Source organism: Crocodylus siamensis, chromosome 3 (genome assembly GCF_052110815.1).
Source record: "Crocodylus siamensis isolate JL-2025a chromosome 3, ASM5211081v1, whole genome shotgun sequence".
Taxonomy (NCBI): domain Eukaryota; kingdom Metazoa; phylum Chordata; order Crocodylia; family Crocodylidae; genus Crocodylus; species Crocodylus siamensis.
The window spans coordinates 245,266,926-245,282,447 of NC_143397.1; the positions used below are offsets into that span (position 1 = coordinate 245,266,926).

General features: G+C 43.7%; 1 protein-coding gene across 2 annotated transcripts in view; it reads right to left on the bottom strand.

Moving 5' to 3' along the window:
- The window catches only part of ADCY8 (adenylate cyclase 8), a 200,468-nt gene that overhangs the window by 128,477 nt on the left and 56,469 nt on the right, over positions 1-15,522 (bottom strand). For both annotated transcript variants that reach the window (XM_090040660.1, XM_090040659.1), the window contains exon 2: positions 11,792-11,941. In XM_090040660.1, the coding sequence (XP_089896786.1) occupies positions 11,792-11,941 (150 nt within the window). The remainder of the gene's footprint in view (positions 1-11,791; positions 11,942-15,522) is intronic.

The window sequence follows — 15,522 nt, forward strand, 5'->3', positions numbered from 1 at the left end:
AAACGAGTAGCCAGAGCAGAGCCTACTGTGCACACCCCGTAACAGTGTAAACACTTATGCACCCAAACGGCACGTGGAATGGCACGCCATCATCGTGTGTGCAATTCCAGTAGTTACAGGGCTGGGTGCAAGTAATTTTGGCATGTGAAATGAAATAGGATCTTGCCCATCCAACCTCAATTGGGTTGAAGCTATCAAGAGCTGGTGACACCTGCCCAGGGAAGTGTTGGAGTCTCCCGTAATTAAACACCCTCACTTTTAAAAACTCATAGTCTCTTTTCCACATTGACTTTGTCAATCTTCAGTCCAGCCATTGGCTTCATGTTATGCCTTTCTCCAGTGGATTAGAGAATGCCTTAGTACCCAGAGTTTTTCCCCACAAAAATACTCATGGTCTGTAGTCAAATCACCTTTTAATTTTCTTTTTGAATGGATAAACAGATCGAGCCTTTGAAGTTTCTCACAGTAAAACATTTTCTCCAACCTCTGAATAATTTTTGTGGCTTTTTTCTGTACCTTCTCCAAAATCCAGCTGTCCTATTTTAAACATACCAGCTCTTAAGTTCAACCTGTTATCTAACATCTACTAGTACTAGGCAAAATCCAGTAGAATTGATGACAAATGTTTGCCAGCTCCTTTACTATCTTTGTTTGCTAAATAATTCTGCTGACACTCAGTGTTTCTTGGTATTCATCTCATCATGCAAGAGACATAATCTCCATGTTGCTCTCTGACTCACGAAGGTATGTGGATATTACTTCAGGTCCTTCTCTTGACATCCTTAGCTGACGAAGGAGCTACAAGATTTTACAACAGTCTGCAATTAGGTAACTAGCAGCACTACATGCCATTATGTATAACTGACAACAAAACTATTCTCTCACTAATTTGCACTGCATTGTAGTAACTAGGCATGGGTCAAATCAGCACCTGAGGAAGACTTAGGTAGCATTTTCATAGGTGGTGAGTGATTCTGTGTGCCTCAAGTTTTAATTGATCAAAGATTTTCAGAAAGTCCCATCAGCAACCCTTTGAAAGTCAGACCCCATATCATGCGTCTCAAAGTGGGTACCTTACAATTGTAACAGCCAAAATCTTCAGCATTATTTGAAAAATTTAGCAAAAAATTTTACAGCCCTTGAGTTATCCTAATGGTGGTGCCATCAGTGACCTGCCTGGAATATGTCTCCAGAAAATTTTGACTGTTTACAGTCAGTGTGGTCCAGATCATGTGAGCCAGTCGTGCTCAATCTTTTAGATCTGCAGGCCAGATGAGTGGCTTGGGGCCCGCCTGTGAGCTGAATTGGGCCCTGGGGTCCAGCAGTGACCCCTCCCTGCCTTGCAGGTGAGGACTGGACCCTGAGGGTCCAGTACCACCCTTCATACTCCCACCACCCCCTGCACCTGGATTGGGTCCTGGTGGCCTGGCACTGCCCCCTCCTAGTCTCCCACACTAGGGCCCACTGCCACCACATTTCTGGACAAATGGGGAGCTCCTCAGGCCGGACGACCTGTGGGCCAGGTCTGACCCCTGGACTGGAGGTTGAATACCCCTGATATAAGCAATTCACTTTCACTATAGGTTTCACATTAACTTGGTTGCAAGGACACAGCCAATTACTTTCACAGTACCGAAAGTCAATTTGTGCAGTTAACTGAACGCGCTTTGGGCAGAGTGCCAAAAACACCCGCAACTTCAACTTGTAAGATGTTGGCGTGCCAGGGGCGAGAGGCCTGATCCTTGTTATGGCAACACAGCCATGGCCTCTCTCCCACTGTTTGCCCCAAGGTGCATGCACCAAGCAAAATGCCTTCATGTGCTACACTCTAGGACCTGTGCCGGGGGGTGATCTAATCGATCACTGCTGACCCCTGGGTGGATCCAGAGGAGCAGTGAGAGCGGGTGTTGCCACACTCCTTGCAGCGGTGTTGCACACGCCTGAGCTCCTGGCTTATTAGCATGGGCTCCAGCATGGAGCTCTGCCCTTTCAGGGAGCAATCTGAGCTCACCGGCTGATTGGTGCAGGTTCCTGCCAGTCACACAGGTCTGGAGGCCAGGGGGTGAGTGTCACTGTGTAGGAGCACCAAGCACTTGTCCTGCAAAGTCATCCCAAATTGAAAGGATGTTGAGGGCTGACACTCCTGCATTGCACAACATGATTAAAGCAGATAAAATTTAAGAGACCTTTGGTAGCTCCCATATAGACAAAAGCTGGACTTTAATTTCTATTTAGTGATAAGCAAGCCTTGGCCAATGATTGACTACACAGAAGATGTATGTCGAATGCTTTGGCATCCTCCCATTAAAACAAGTCATTTCTTGTGATTGGAGCTGTTATTCACAACACTTTCGAAACCACTGCTGCAAAGAATAAGGAAGGCCATGCGACCTTTACACTTCAGATTACTTTCCCACCAATTTGAACTTTATCCTCATTCCAGTTCAGAGGGATTTCTATATTTTTAGTACCAGCATTAAAAAAGATGTCTTTATAGGATATAACCCTCTTAAAATGTCCTTTCCAATCCCAACCCAATCTGCTCTTACTTTAAAGTTTGCAAACACCGATGGTTGATTAAAAAACGAGAGCTGTTAGTGCTCGAGAAAAACCTGCTCAGCATATAAGCTTCATTAAAAAAACACAGCAGAGCTCATCAGCCTAGGGAGAAAAACTCCTCTGAAGGTGGAAAGGAAATAAAATGGGCAGTAAGAAAGATGTAATTTCTTATGTATGCTGCTAACTAGCCAGCTATCCTGGATCCTCTTCCCCACCCACCAGAAGGCAAGCATTCAGCTTTCCAGAGAAACGGAAAGTATACCGCAGCCTGTATGGCTGTCTATAGCTAGCACACTCTTTAGCTTTTTTGATTAGTAAGAATCCAGCAGAAGAGAGATTTGTGGCGAGATTATAAATGGATTGTTCCACGAAGACAACAGACAGTGACAGACCATAGGGTACAAATACACTAGCAGTCAACTCAGTTCTTGAGCCAAAGATATTATACCTGCTCTCTTCTAGCCCTGATTAATAACTGTAGGTTTCTTTACCAGCACAGAATAACCTGGGAAGTAAGAGATAGCAGAGGGAACTGGACTCAGCGAAAGCAAGTAATTTTTTGACTCACTCACATGGTTGCAAAAGCTGGACTCATCAAAAGAGCTCTGAGAGATGAATTAAAGTGTTTGAAATGTGCTGTTATAGAAGAACATTCAAATCAGCTGGATATCGAAGCCACAAATGAAGAATTGTTAGGAGGAGAATCCTAAAGAGCACAGTTACTTGAAATCCTATGTAAAAGAATGCCATCTTTTTGTGGACACGCTGGCATGTCTACAAGTGCGCATTTACTGAACAGTAACTGAAATTACTGCACAGTACTGGCACACGTCTACACATGCACGCCTGTACGGTGCAGTAACTATGGCCACTTATGCTAACCTGAGTGTAATTGTGATACCTGTTCCACGCAGATATCAGATTTATGCCTGATTATTCATTGTGCAGTAATGCATTTATAGATGCCTTACTGCACAGTAACTTTAGTCACAAGTCAGTCCACACACAGCGTTAATGCACTTTAATGCCTGCAAGTGTAGACACTGGCCTATTCCCACTTACTGTGCAGTAATTTACAGAGCAGTAAATTTAAGTTGACATAAATGCATATATGGACATACCCACTGCCACTCTGTCTCCAAACAACGTAATTCTGGGATTTGATCAGGCAATGAGAGAGAAAAACAAAAGGGAGTGAGTTAGGGAGAAGAAGAGCCAGATTGGTTGGAGGCACTGAAAGACAGAAGTTTTCAAAAAACCCAGGGCATTTTGCACACAGTCAAAAATGTTGGCAGGTGATAACTAACAAACTCTGACTCGGATGTCACTTGAAGTAGTCATCGTAAAAGAGCCATAATCAAATGAAGGGGTGGCATAGCAGCCATACAATTTTGCTATATTTACTCAGTTAAAAGATTTTTTCCCCCATGTAACAAGGGGGAGAAAGTCTTTTGTCTTACAATTGAGTATGAGGCAGCATAGGGCAAGCATCTGCTGCAGCTCCAGCTCCAACCCTGCAGCTCTTGCCCCCTGTCCTCCTCCCACTTCTGTACCCCCTGTCACTCCTCCTAGATTTTCTACGATCTGTCAGAGTAAGTAAAGGAGTTGATCTGTCTGTTAGCAGCAAAGCCTGTGGCCAGGGACTCTATGTGCACTCAGATGTTGTCACAGAGACCACTCCACAGACCTCATTTGGAAGAAAGGACTTGTCTCCTCCTCCCTGTAATGGCTTCTCCCCCTCCAGGTCTGACAGGTCCCTGAGGATCTATTTGAGAACTGACTGTAACCCCAGGGACCTTCCTCTAGCTTGCCTGGCCTCCAGCAAAACCCACAGTAGACATTCAGTGCACACAAAGGAGCATCTGCACTCTGGAGCTTTGGAGTGCATAAAGAAAAGTCCCTTTTGCATTAGAAGTGCATATCCTACAGGAGATCAGACACACCTGTTTGCACAGGCCTGTTTGCACAGAAAATCCCTGTCTATCAAAAATTTGGGGGACAATGATGAAGGCGTAATAAATGCCTTTCTCTCTGAAAGTCCTAGATGAGACGCTAAAGGGGGATAGTCAACCTGGAAATCAAACAATGCTGAAAGCAAAGGGCATAACTCACTACTGTTAATCCAGTTTTATACAGTCAAAGCTTCACGGGAGCTGGCATAATACAGGAGTGAATTCAGACTCCAGGTATTTTTTTTTTTATGTTTCTCTTAAGGCTTGTAAGATAGCTGAATTTTTCTAACCAAGTCTGAGTAAAATATCATCAATCTCTGCAAATAACTCAGCACAGCAGACACTGTGTAGCCCTGCTGGAGGGCTGTCTGTGCAGTGGGCAGGGAGTCTTCATTTCATAAGTAATTCAGGACCTGCTGCCACGGAGATGGGAAAAACATTTAAGGGAAGAATAAATATTAATATCATATTCACACATAGGCCAGAATTAAAAGTGTCTCATCCTAGGCACTGCCCCACTGAACTGACCCAGTCACTATGACCGAGTCAGGCAGTAGGATCTCTCTATGGTCAATGGAGAGACTCTGGAGATACCTAAGAATGATTCAGGTGTAGGTGTCTTGGCAATCTACTCACAGAATAGGAAGTGGTAGGCATCTACAAAGAGCACATTCTACCTAAGTCCCATTTATACACCTAAAGAGACCTTTAGAGTCCTGTCCAGCGGGCAGTCCACTGGGTTAAGTCGGTCATCTCAAAAAGTGACTGTCATGCCTTGATTCTGCAAGACAGTGTCATGATTTCTGCATGCACCACCTATTTCAGACAAGTGATTAATAGGTTTTTAAACACTTGCAATACTTCTCCATGGGTCTGCTCCCAAACCTATTAATGCTAATAGTATCTTTTTACTGCCTTTGGTAGGCTTTGGCACAGGCAAGGCTTGCTTCATGTCATGCTTCTATATACGTCTTGGATGAGGAAAAAAACAAACCCATGTGTAATGGGACTCTTACCCCATTATTAAAGGGAAAAGGGAACCCAGGGGTAGCTGGCTTTCCTTAACCCCTGCAATAGGCTAATGTGGGCAAAGAGCCCTGGAACAAAATGAACTCGTATCTCAGGTGTGAGCAGTGACTCCTAGGCCTGGGAGCAGAAGTGGAGGGTCAGGTGACCACAGCAGGAGACTTGTAAACTCCATACCTGCCATTGGAGGCAGTCTGGCCATAGGAGCTGCAGGGGACAGAGCTCCAGGAAAGAGCCAGCCTGGGCGGCCCAGAGGAAGGGCTTTGAGCTGTGGTGGAGGTGAAGGAAACCCTATATCCCAAACCAGGAACAGGTGAGTACCTTGGGCTTTCTGGGCAAGGGCTCCTGCAGGGCAAGATTAACCCTGGGAAGGGAACCCTTGGTTTTGGAGTGGCTGCTCATGTTCTGTTTTTTGTTTTTACTAGAAGACTGGGTTGTGGCTGTAGGGGTGAAGGAGGAGACTAAGCAGGGTGCCCAGGGGTATCCAAGATCCTATCCACTGGTGTTGGCAGAAGGACTCTGGTTTCAGACAGTGGAGACTGGGGTGCAAAACTAGAGTCCTCAAGGGGCAAGGCATAACCGAGACTGGGGACACAAGCCCAGAACCCATGAGGGGTGAGGTGCAACAGAGACTGGGGTGCAGGCCCAGAGCTTGCAGAGGGTAAGACCAGGAGCCAAAGGGCCCAGAGCCCATGAGGGATGAGGCACAGCAAAGATTGGGGCACACAGAGACCCGGTACTCATGAAGGTGAGACCATGGACCACAGAGAGGGCCAGAGCAAGGGCCAGGGGCCCAAAGCCACAAAAACATGGCCAGAGCTGGACCCTGGGAGCTTGCAGTCTTGCGAGGGCTCAGCCAAAGTAAAGTGGGACAAGGCCAGGGAGACTCACCCCAGACATGGGCCTAGAATCCAAAACTCCTGTTGCCTCCTTTTTTCCTGTTACTTTGTAACATCAAGGCATGGCAGGTGAGACAACAGGGTGGGGACCTTGAGAGGCCAGAGGTGGCAATAAGGTGAGGTCCCAGGAGGTGGCCAGGAGCATGGTTCAAATTACACTTTGACCCTTGGGGATAGGAGGGGGAGGTCTGCAAAAAAAATTGACCTGGGTTGGGGCTATGTGCATGGGTCCCCACCAGTACCATGGGGCTGGGGCCAGTGGTAGTGGCAGTCAGAAGAAGCTGCTTAGAAATGTACGGGGTGGCCCAGGGGCTATGCACAGTGGTGCATGGGCTCCAGGATGTTGTGGCTGGGGTGGGGGGAAGGGTGCTGACTGGCCCGCAGGGGGTTCTCATCTCTTATGGGGAGGGTTCAGCCCCCCTGAGCTCCCTTGTAATTCAAGCCCTGGCTAGGAGAGAGGGGCTTCAAGGCCCCAGCACCAAGCACATTACACCAAGGTATTGAATAAACCTCTAAAATTTAGGTAAGGGTGCTTTAAAATATATAATGCAATAATTTTAAGCCAACAACACCTAGTCCTAAAGCTGTATATAGGTCCTTCAGTACAGGACCTGAAGATATGCTGATCCCTTGACATCTTATCTGGAAGAACACTGTCTCTACTTTCCTTTATCTTATGTGTACAGAAGTCTGAATATTAACAATTTTGTACAATGCCAGTTTCTGGATGAGCATAGTTTTGAGGAAAAGACACATTTCTTTGGGAGAGCTTTTGCTTTTAAATGGTAATATTTGAAAGTTTGATATATTAAATGAATTCCCAGGGAAGATGGATTACTAGATAAAGAGCAGGTAAGGAACTAGAGTGCATGATTAATGCAATTTATCATAAAGACATAACTGCTACGTGTGTGTATATATATTATATAGTGCATCTGAAAATTGTGGATTGTGGATAAATAGAAGTCAAATTTAATTCTCATTTCAATATAGCTTTTTACTCAGCACTGGCATAGCAATTACGCACAAATTTAACTCTAAGAGGATATATTTCTTATTATTTTTTAAAGCTTTGTAGTAGAGAATATAGAAAATTAGTCATACCTTCTGTTTTTATTGCCTTACTTTAATGAAAGCAGAATTACCTGCTGTGCCTATAAGATAAGATCAAGTTGGAAATAAAGAATCCATTCTTCTTTCATCTTGGAATATCCTACTCAAAGACTTGGATATAAGTCTTTTTTATTCCTCAAACCTCCAACACATCTGACCAGCTCTGCAGCTGGTGTTTGTCAGTGATTAGCAGTATAATCTTTGCATATGCAGAGTATATATATACACGTACATACAAAGTCATACTGGGGAAGAGGTAAGAGAAGATGTCTGATGTTGCCAGTTTCATTATCTGCAACCTCTATAATTTTTAGACACCACCAGGCAATTGTCTTCTACCATTCGTTAGGCGAATTAATTTACTGACCAGTACCTGCTAAGCTAAAATTGTCTTCATAACATATTATGTCAGCTGTTATCTCCATTAGCTCACCACTTTTTTTCTTTTGAGTTTTCTACAAATAACCTTTTTTTTGGAAGTCTTCATCAGTCAGCTACCAAAGTCTGTGATCTTTACCAAAACTCAGATTTGATTTCTCAGTGAAAATAGGAAAGGAGTGCCCAAACACCCTTCTCTGAATTTCATTGTAATGTGGTGATCAAGTTTCTTGCGGTTTTTTGAATAGATACAAGCAATGCCAACGTTTGCTACTGATACACTACAAATATCTCTTGTAAGCTATTACAGTAAAAGTTATTCTTACCAAATACTGTTACTGGCCACATAGTTGATGTAGAGTAAACATGTAAATTTAGTGCCTCACTGGTCCTTATAGACTTAAGGTCTTCTGAAAATGGGAATTCTAAGCCACTTAATTGCTTTTGAAAATTTCTTTCAACCGTAAGTCATGAAAATCAGTGAGATTTAGGTCCTAAAAGTGTAGGTACTTTTTGAAAACAGGACTTAGTCACTTAGAGATATCTGAAATATTTATCCAGAAATCAGTAATCTTTTAACTAGAGCCTAGATGGCTCATTGGATTCATGTGGATGCAGTGTAACCAAGAGCAGAGTGTGGCCCATATAGATGTTTCCATGCTCATAAGGTATAGACTGTGCATCAGAGAAAACCAGTGCTACCAATGTAAAATGGTAATGAATCCACATTATAAAGAAAATCAAAGAATGAAAATCTTTATAATGATCAAAGGAAACCAGAAAAAAGCCACTGTAGAATAACAAGAATTAGATGATTTGCAACAGATGCCACCACTTCAATTGTCCAATTTCAGCTCAGAGCTGCACCAGAAAAAAAGATGCCTCCAAAATGGGCAAAAACCATGATTTTGTTGGTTTCACCTTGAAATTTCACTGCATTCCACAAAGATGAAAGATGGCTTGGAAGACAAAACAAAAATGAAACAGTTTTTGCTTTAAATAGGTCACAGTTTCTATGTGGAATTTATCAAGCAGTATCTCAGCTCTGGTCCTCACTAGTGCTGCGGGGCTGGGGCTCACCAATCCCACCAAAAAATCTAGCAGGTTTATGCTCACCAACGCTGCCTCCTGGGTGTTTTATTCCCTCCACTTACCTGCTGGGCGCATCTACACAAGCTGTTTACTGCAGAGTAGACTAATTAGCTCTGTAGTAAACAACGCGCATCTACATGTGCGCCCCTACTGGGCTGGAGTAAACTAACAAACTCTGCAGCAGGATAGTACTTGTATTACTAGATGTATTACTTCTATACAAGTACTATCCTGCTGTGGAGTTTTTTATTCTGCAGCAGTGCATGTGTAGACACTGCCCTGGCTGGCTGGGCCACAAGGGCGCTTCAGCGCAGGGGCCATCTGCCAGCTAGCCCCACACTGGAGCATCCTCATGCCCCAGCCTGGCCCTCCGCAGCATGTTGAGCCAGGGACGGGGGGCAACCCTGAGCTAGCAGGCTGAGCTCCTGGGTCTGCCAGCCGGGCCTACTCTGACCTGGCTTAACATGCTGTGGGCTCGCATTCAAACAACACACCTGGGAGCAACATACTCCAAAGCAATAAGCTCTGGAGTTTATTCATGAGCATTAATTACACATGTAGACGTGCCCCTTGTCTCTCATAGTTAGAATATAAATTGTTTAATCAGGAACTGTTTTTTTGTTCTCTCTTTCTACAGTATCTAGCACACTGGGGCTCCTGTCCATAACTGGTGCTCCTAGGCCAACACTAAACAGTTGCAATGGCTGGGGAATGGGATCTTGAGAGGTAGAAACTGAAATAAGTTTTTCAGCTGTAATGAGCACCCAGCACAGTGGAAACCTGATTTCAGTTGGGGCTTTTGGATGCTACCATAACACAAACTTGCTACTAATAGTACTCAAAAACATTCATAGTTAGCATTTATGAAACATTTTGAATCATCAACTTATTAGGGGTCATTCTTGTAAATACTTACTAAGGGCATAATAGTTACAACCAGGTGTAGCTCCCTTTTTTGTATTTTTTAAATTTCATTGGCACCAGTTTTACACTACAATAACATCTCTGACTCTCTGATTTATACCTGTAAAAATGAAAAAAATCTGGCTACCTTGGGTGCACCCTGGCAGAAGGTGTGTATAGAAAAAGACTCTTAATTCATTATCTTAGCATCCCCATTTTACAAATGGGCAAACAAATATAGAGAGGACTTATGCCATTCATTCCCTGAAAGGGAACCTTACTGATGTTGGAAGCCAGTAAACCTTATTGTGGCTAATATACAATAGAGAAACTGTTCCCAAAACATGGTCAATGAACCATAACTGGACTAAAAAGCAGTGGTTCATAGTCTGGAGAATTAGTAGGCCTTCCCTTTTCGATGTAAATATTGATGATGAGGGTGTATGATGGTCCTGAGAAATGTTGAGGGTTGACTGCTTAGTGATCTGTTTATCCAAAAAGTTGGGATATGTATAGATTTAATGTGAATGAGAGTGAAATAAACCCAAGTGCAAGACAAGCAGGGTTTACAGCTATAGTACATTAAGAATTGCCTATGTTAATGGAGGAGTAATTAGACTATTCTGATGACGTTTGAACTGGAGGACATAATGATACAAAAATGTTGGCAGGTATTTGGCATTGCACGTATCAGCTGTGCATAGCCTTTTGCGAAAGTAAGTGAAAAGGATATATTTTTTACGTTCTTTCACCTCTATACACTTCCCAGACTTAGAAAGACCATGAATTCTCAGAGATTATGAAAAAGCAACTATGTAGCATTTCTGTTATTGTAGTCCTTGGAAACAGACCCTAAAGGCAACACACGTTGCATTACTGCAAGCAGCTCTTGAACAGAGAGGGGAGTGAGTCCTAGTTATATCATCCCTGTTACCTTTTTCTGCATTTGGGTACCTGGTTATACAGACTTCTCTTCAGTTTATATAGTTTCTTAGAAACTACCATGGACTAATTCTGCAAAGAAACACTTCTCCACTTCCGCGTGCACAATTTTAGTCCCATCCCATCTGTTTATTTTCTTTCTCTTCCCCTCAGCCCATGCTGGCACACTCTGCTAGACATTTCTAGATATAAAAGTAGAATTATTCCTATGAACATACAGTTATTTGGATTTCACATGCTCTATCAGTTTTATATTTGGAAGATGTCAGGATAGCCGGATAAACTTTATCAGATTTTAATACAATATAACAAGTAACACCACTACCTTGACCTTCTGTGCAAAGAATCCAATACAACCTATATCAGGATATATGCATTGTGAAGGGGAAATGCGATAAATCTTTGGCATAACATCTCCTTGTATCTCTTTATGAATGAAATGGCAAAAAGGGAAGGAAATACGAAAGAGAAATAATTTGTGTTCACACAAAATCTTTCAGCAAATTTTCAGCAAACAACAGCATAAGTTACACTTAGTTGCATACGGATCTAAAACTACTGAGAGTGGCAATGCAGACACGCATGTTATGATCTAGCACTTGCTGGACACAAAGTGACTATAACCCACGTGCCGAGAAGGCCAGATGAGGGTTGTAGCCGGAGAAAAAGCTATTGTACAAGAATGAAGAAAATGAAAGAAGACACTTTCATACTGCTTGGCAAAGAAGAGACTTCCTGATGAAAGCCTTTGAGATCTGTCAGAAAAAAACAGCAAAGTGATGTGCATAAACTTCGTATCACTGGCATAAATCAGATGTGATTCCACTGAAGTCCATGGTATCACACTGGCATGACCGAGAGGACACTCTGGTCCTACCAACGTATCCATTTCAGTTGGCATGAAAGCAGCAATAGCCTTCTTTATACCTGTCTCTGGTTTTCTGTCTCCAGCCTCAGCCTTGCTTCTACACATCTTCTGGTCTCCAGGAACGCTTGGCGCTGAGCTCTGTCTGACAGGTAACTGATGAAGATGCCCGCTGTGTTCATGCACATAAATAACACGGCCTGAGCCGCTATCTGAAACAGACAATAAGGAGGACTTTGGTCAGATAACTGAGACAAAAAAAATTCCATAACAAAGAGAAAAAATAAAAAAACCTAAACCGTTAAGAGAGTTTGTGTAAAAGAGTCTCCTGGACCTTAATTAAAGGCGCCACATATGAAATTCCCTCTGCCTGGGAGAAGAAATATGCAGTATTTGGGGGCATTAAACTCTGGCTGAACCATGGATGAGGCTTCCAAGAAGTGACTCACAGGGCTGTAGTCAAGAATGATTACAAACACAATTGACAATTTATTTTTGCATAGCATTTTCTGTAAACGCAGTTTCACGAGACGCCACGCGGCCTGGTATAAGAAGAAAGGCACGCACACAAAAAATCAACGGGCAGCTCAGCCATTCATTAATAATTATTATTGTTATTCTGTTATTGCTTACAATTGAAATAAGTTCTTTAAGAGCGGGTGACAAAGATGCCGTGTGACTATTTTGTACTTACAAAAGGCCAAGGACAACACACCCAAAGCCTAATCCTGTCTGTGTTATAGTCAGAAGTCTTTTCAGCCCTGGCTAGCCCAGAGTCATAACCTCTACACCCCACCTCCTCGGGCCAAGGGAAAGCACAACTCTTTCCCTGTCTGCTCTCTAGGTATCCACCTGCTAAAATGAACCTTGGTGGGTAACTCCTCTGATGGTGTAAATTTAAATTACTGAAATTTCTCCTGATTTACAGCAGCTGAGTATTTGACCATGTAAGCTTAACTGCCACTGTCCTGATCTGGCCTGCATTCTCATTTCTTCCGAGGCCTCTCCGTAAAACAAGATCCCACTTCTCTCCTTTTCACATGCACGCGCGCGCACACACACTGCTCACCAGAGTGATGCTAATAAAACATGCATAATTCATACTGCACATTTGTAGGACAGAGCCTGTAAATAGCCTATGCTTACAGACCCTTTGGGATGGAAATAAAGAGCCATATAACATTTTCATATGCTATATATAGAGAGAGAACAGAAAGAACTGCAGCCCCAGCTCTCTTGTTCTGAGCCCTTCCTGCTTTAGGTTACAAGTTCATGTGACCTTCTCACAACTGATGCCTGATTGGCCAGTGGGATGTTTTTTTTGACCTGATAAGGGGAAAGTAATGCAAAGCAGCTCTAGATTTATGACTGCGCTGAAAATATATACAGTTTTAGGGCCAAATTTTCCTCAAGCTTCAAGTGTTCTGCCTGATGGAAGTTGGAGAGGACAGAAGAGACCCTGCAGTAGCTGAGAATTGTCTAATGGATTATATTTGATCCTGCCCTGCTCCCTGTCATGAATACAGTGCTACCTGTGCATCTATCTCCTTCCTTTCTCTCCGAGTGAACTGTTTTCAGCCTTGGTCTTCATGTGTTATTTGGCTACTGTGCAGTTAGCATCTCGTGTAGATGTACCCACTAATTACACACATGTATCCTACTTAAAAACTTACCTTCCCCAGATGGGAAAGTAGGCAGGTCTAACTACTCCAAGATCTCCCAGTGAGTGCCACTGGAGGAACCAGAATAAGAGGAGTGCCTCTTAGCAGGGCCAGCACACAATTTTTTGGGGGCCCCTTGATCCATTGAAAAATCAAAATTGTGGTTAATTGCAGTATAAACTCACTGAAATAAAATACTATGGGCTGGGCTGCACGCCCATGGGCTGTGCTGCGGGAAGCGCAAGGCAGGGGCAGCATGTGCTGGGGATGCCTGGGTTCCCTCCCTGGGGATGGGGCCAGGGCTAAGGTGGTAGTGGGGCTGGGAACTCCTCCCCAGCTCGACTGGGAAGGGGCTCCCTGCCTGCGTTGAGCCCCTTAAACATGGCGCAGGCAGCAGGGGGCACGGCCCCTTGGTTGTAGGCCCCGCTGTGGCTGCAGGTTCTGCAGGATAGGATGCATCGGCCCTGCCTCTTAGTCTGGTTCCTCCAGCTTGCTCTTTTCTCTTGGAGCCCCTGTTTAAAATGCAGTAACAGCAGTTCCCAAACTTTTTAGACTCAAACACCACTTGCAAAAAGCCCAGCTCCTAGCTTTTTGATTGTGGAAAAATAATAGAGCAATTCTTCTGTTGCAAAGATCTCAGAAAGACCAGAATCATGTGAAAGTATTTACACATCTGTCTGGTCTCCAGATATCCTGGTTGAGAACCACTGTGCTATAACCTTACCAATACTCTTCTGGGTCCCAGGTCCTTCTCCGGTCCTGGCATTGTCTTTTGACAACTCCCAAGTGTTGCTAACAACTGGATTATCTTGACCCTTACTTCTCTTCCCTACCTGCTTCTCTTCCCTCATTCAAATAAGCCAATGTATTAAAACAATGAATATACAATATAATACATAACACTATAACCAATACATAGGCAAATCTAGGCTTCTGAAAAGAGGGTGCAGGAGAGGAGACCAGTGCTGCAGGGGTGACTGCAATTGCCTGACATGTAGCACCACTCCTTTCCCCCCGGTAGGGAGGGGAGAGCATGCTATGGCAGCAGGAACCACAACCAAAGCCCCCACAACAGGTAAGACATCCCAGCCACTGCTGCTGGCACCCCCTGCTTTCTGGTGCTCAGCAGTACCTCAACCCCCTTCCAGGTCTCTGCTGAATGGCTACAGCCATCAGGAAGATGATCTTCAGTCCAGCATGCAGAGAGCTCCGCCATTAATGTCGTGCAAGCGGAGCCTGTATTCCACATTAAAACATTAGTGTTGCTTTAATGTAGTGTATATCAATGATAAATAATGGATAGATTAAATAGGTAAGGATAAGAGCATTATAAGGGGGAACTAAAATTCATAGATGGCTTCCCAGCTCCATCATTGCTTTCAGTTTGCTGTTAAACCTGCCATTGCTTTAGGGCACCTGAAATTGAATTTAATTCTTCCAAAGCCTGAATAATGCATAGGCTTTCTTTTCCAAGCTTATCTTGTTCCAGAGCAGCTGGCTCTCTAATTATAGGTCTCGCTCAGGTCCATGCAGGAAAACACACAGTCACTTTACACACTGAGGTCCATGCAGGAAAACACACACTCACTTTACCCATGCAGGTCCATGCAGGAAAACACACAATTTAAAATAAAGAGTATTTTATTCCACCTTTTTATTTCCTCACCTATTTTATTTCACCTTTTGGAGGCAATATGGCAGTATGTCCTAGGGGTCAGTTACACTTCACACTTGCACTCACGCTTTAGCATCATTAAAGTCATAGGCTGTGGAATAGGGTGGGCCACCCGGGCCACGGCCTGACCAACTTGTAGCACGTTAATTTAGCTAGCTATGCAGTTAAAAAAGTAGCTATACAGTTTTAACTGGAATGACAATTGCGCATATGTGGGTTATATAAATGAATGTGCTAAAAAGTTGGTCAGGCCACGGCCCGGGTGGCCCACCCCATTCCATGGTCTATGATTAAAGTCAATGAATCTACTCAAGCAGTTTTTAATCTTAAATTCTCTAATGTCCTGGCATTGTTGTACTGACTCTCAGAGCTGCAGATAAAATAGATCATGTGCCTTCTACTCATGTGCTCTACACCTGTTCACAACCTACATTAGGAGGAAAGTTCAGCGTCAAAG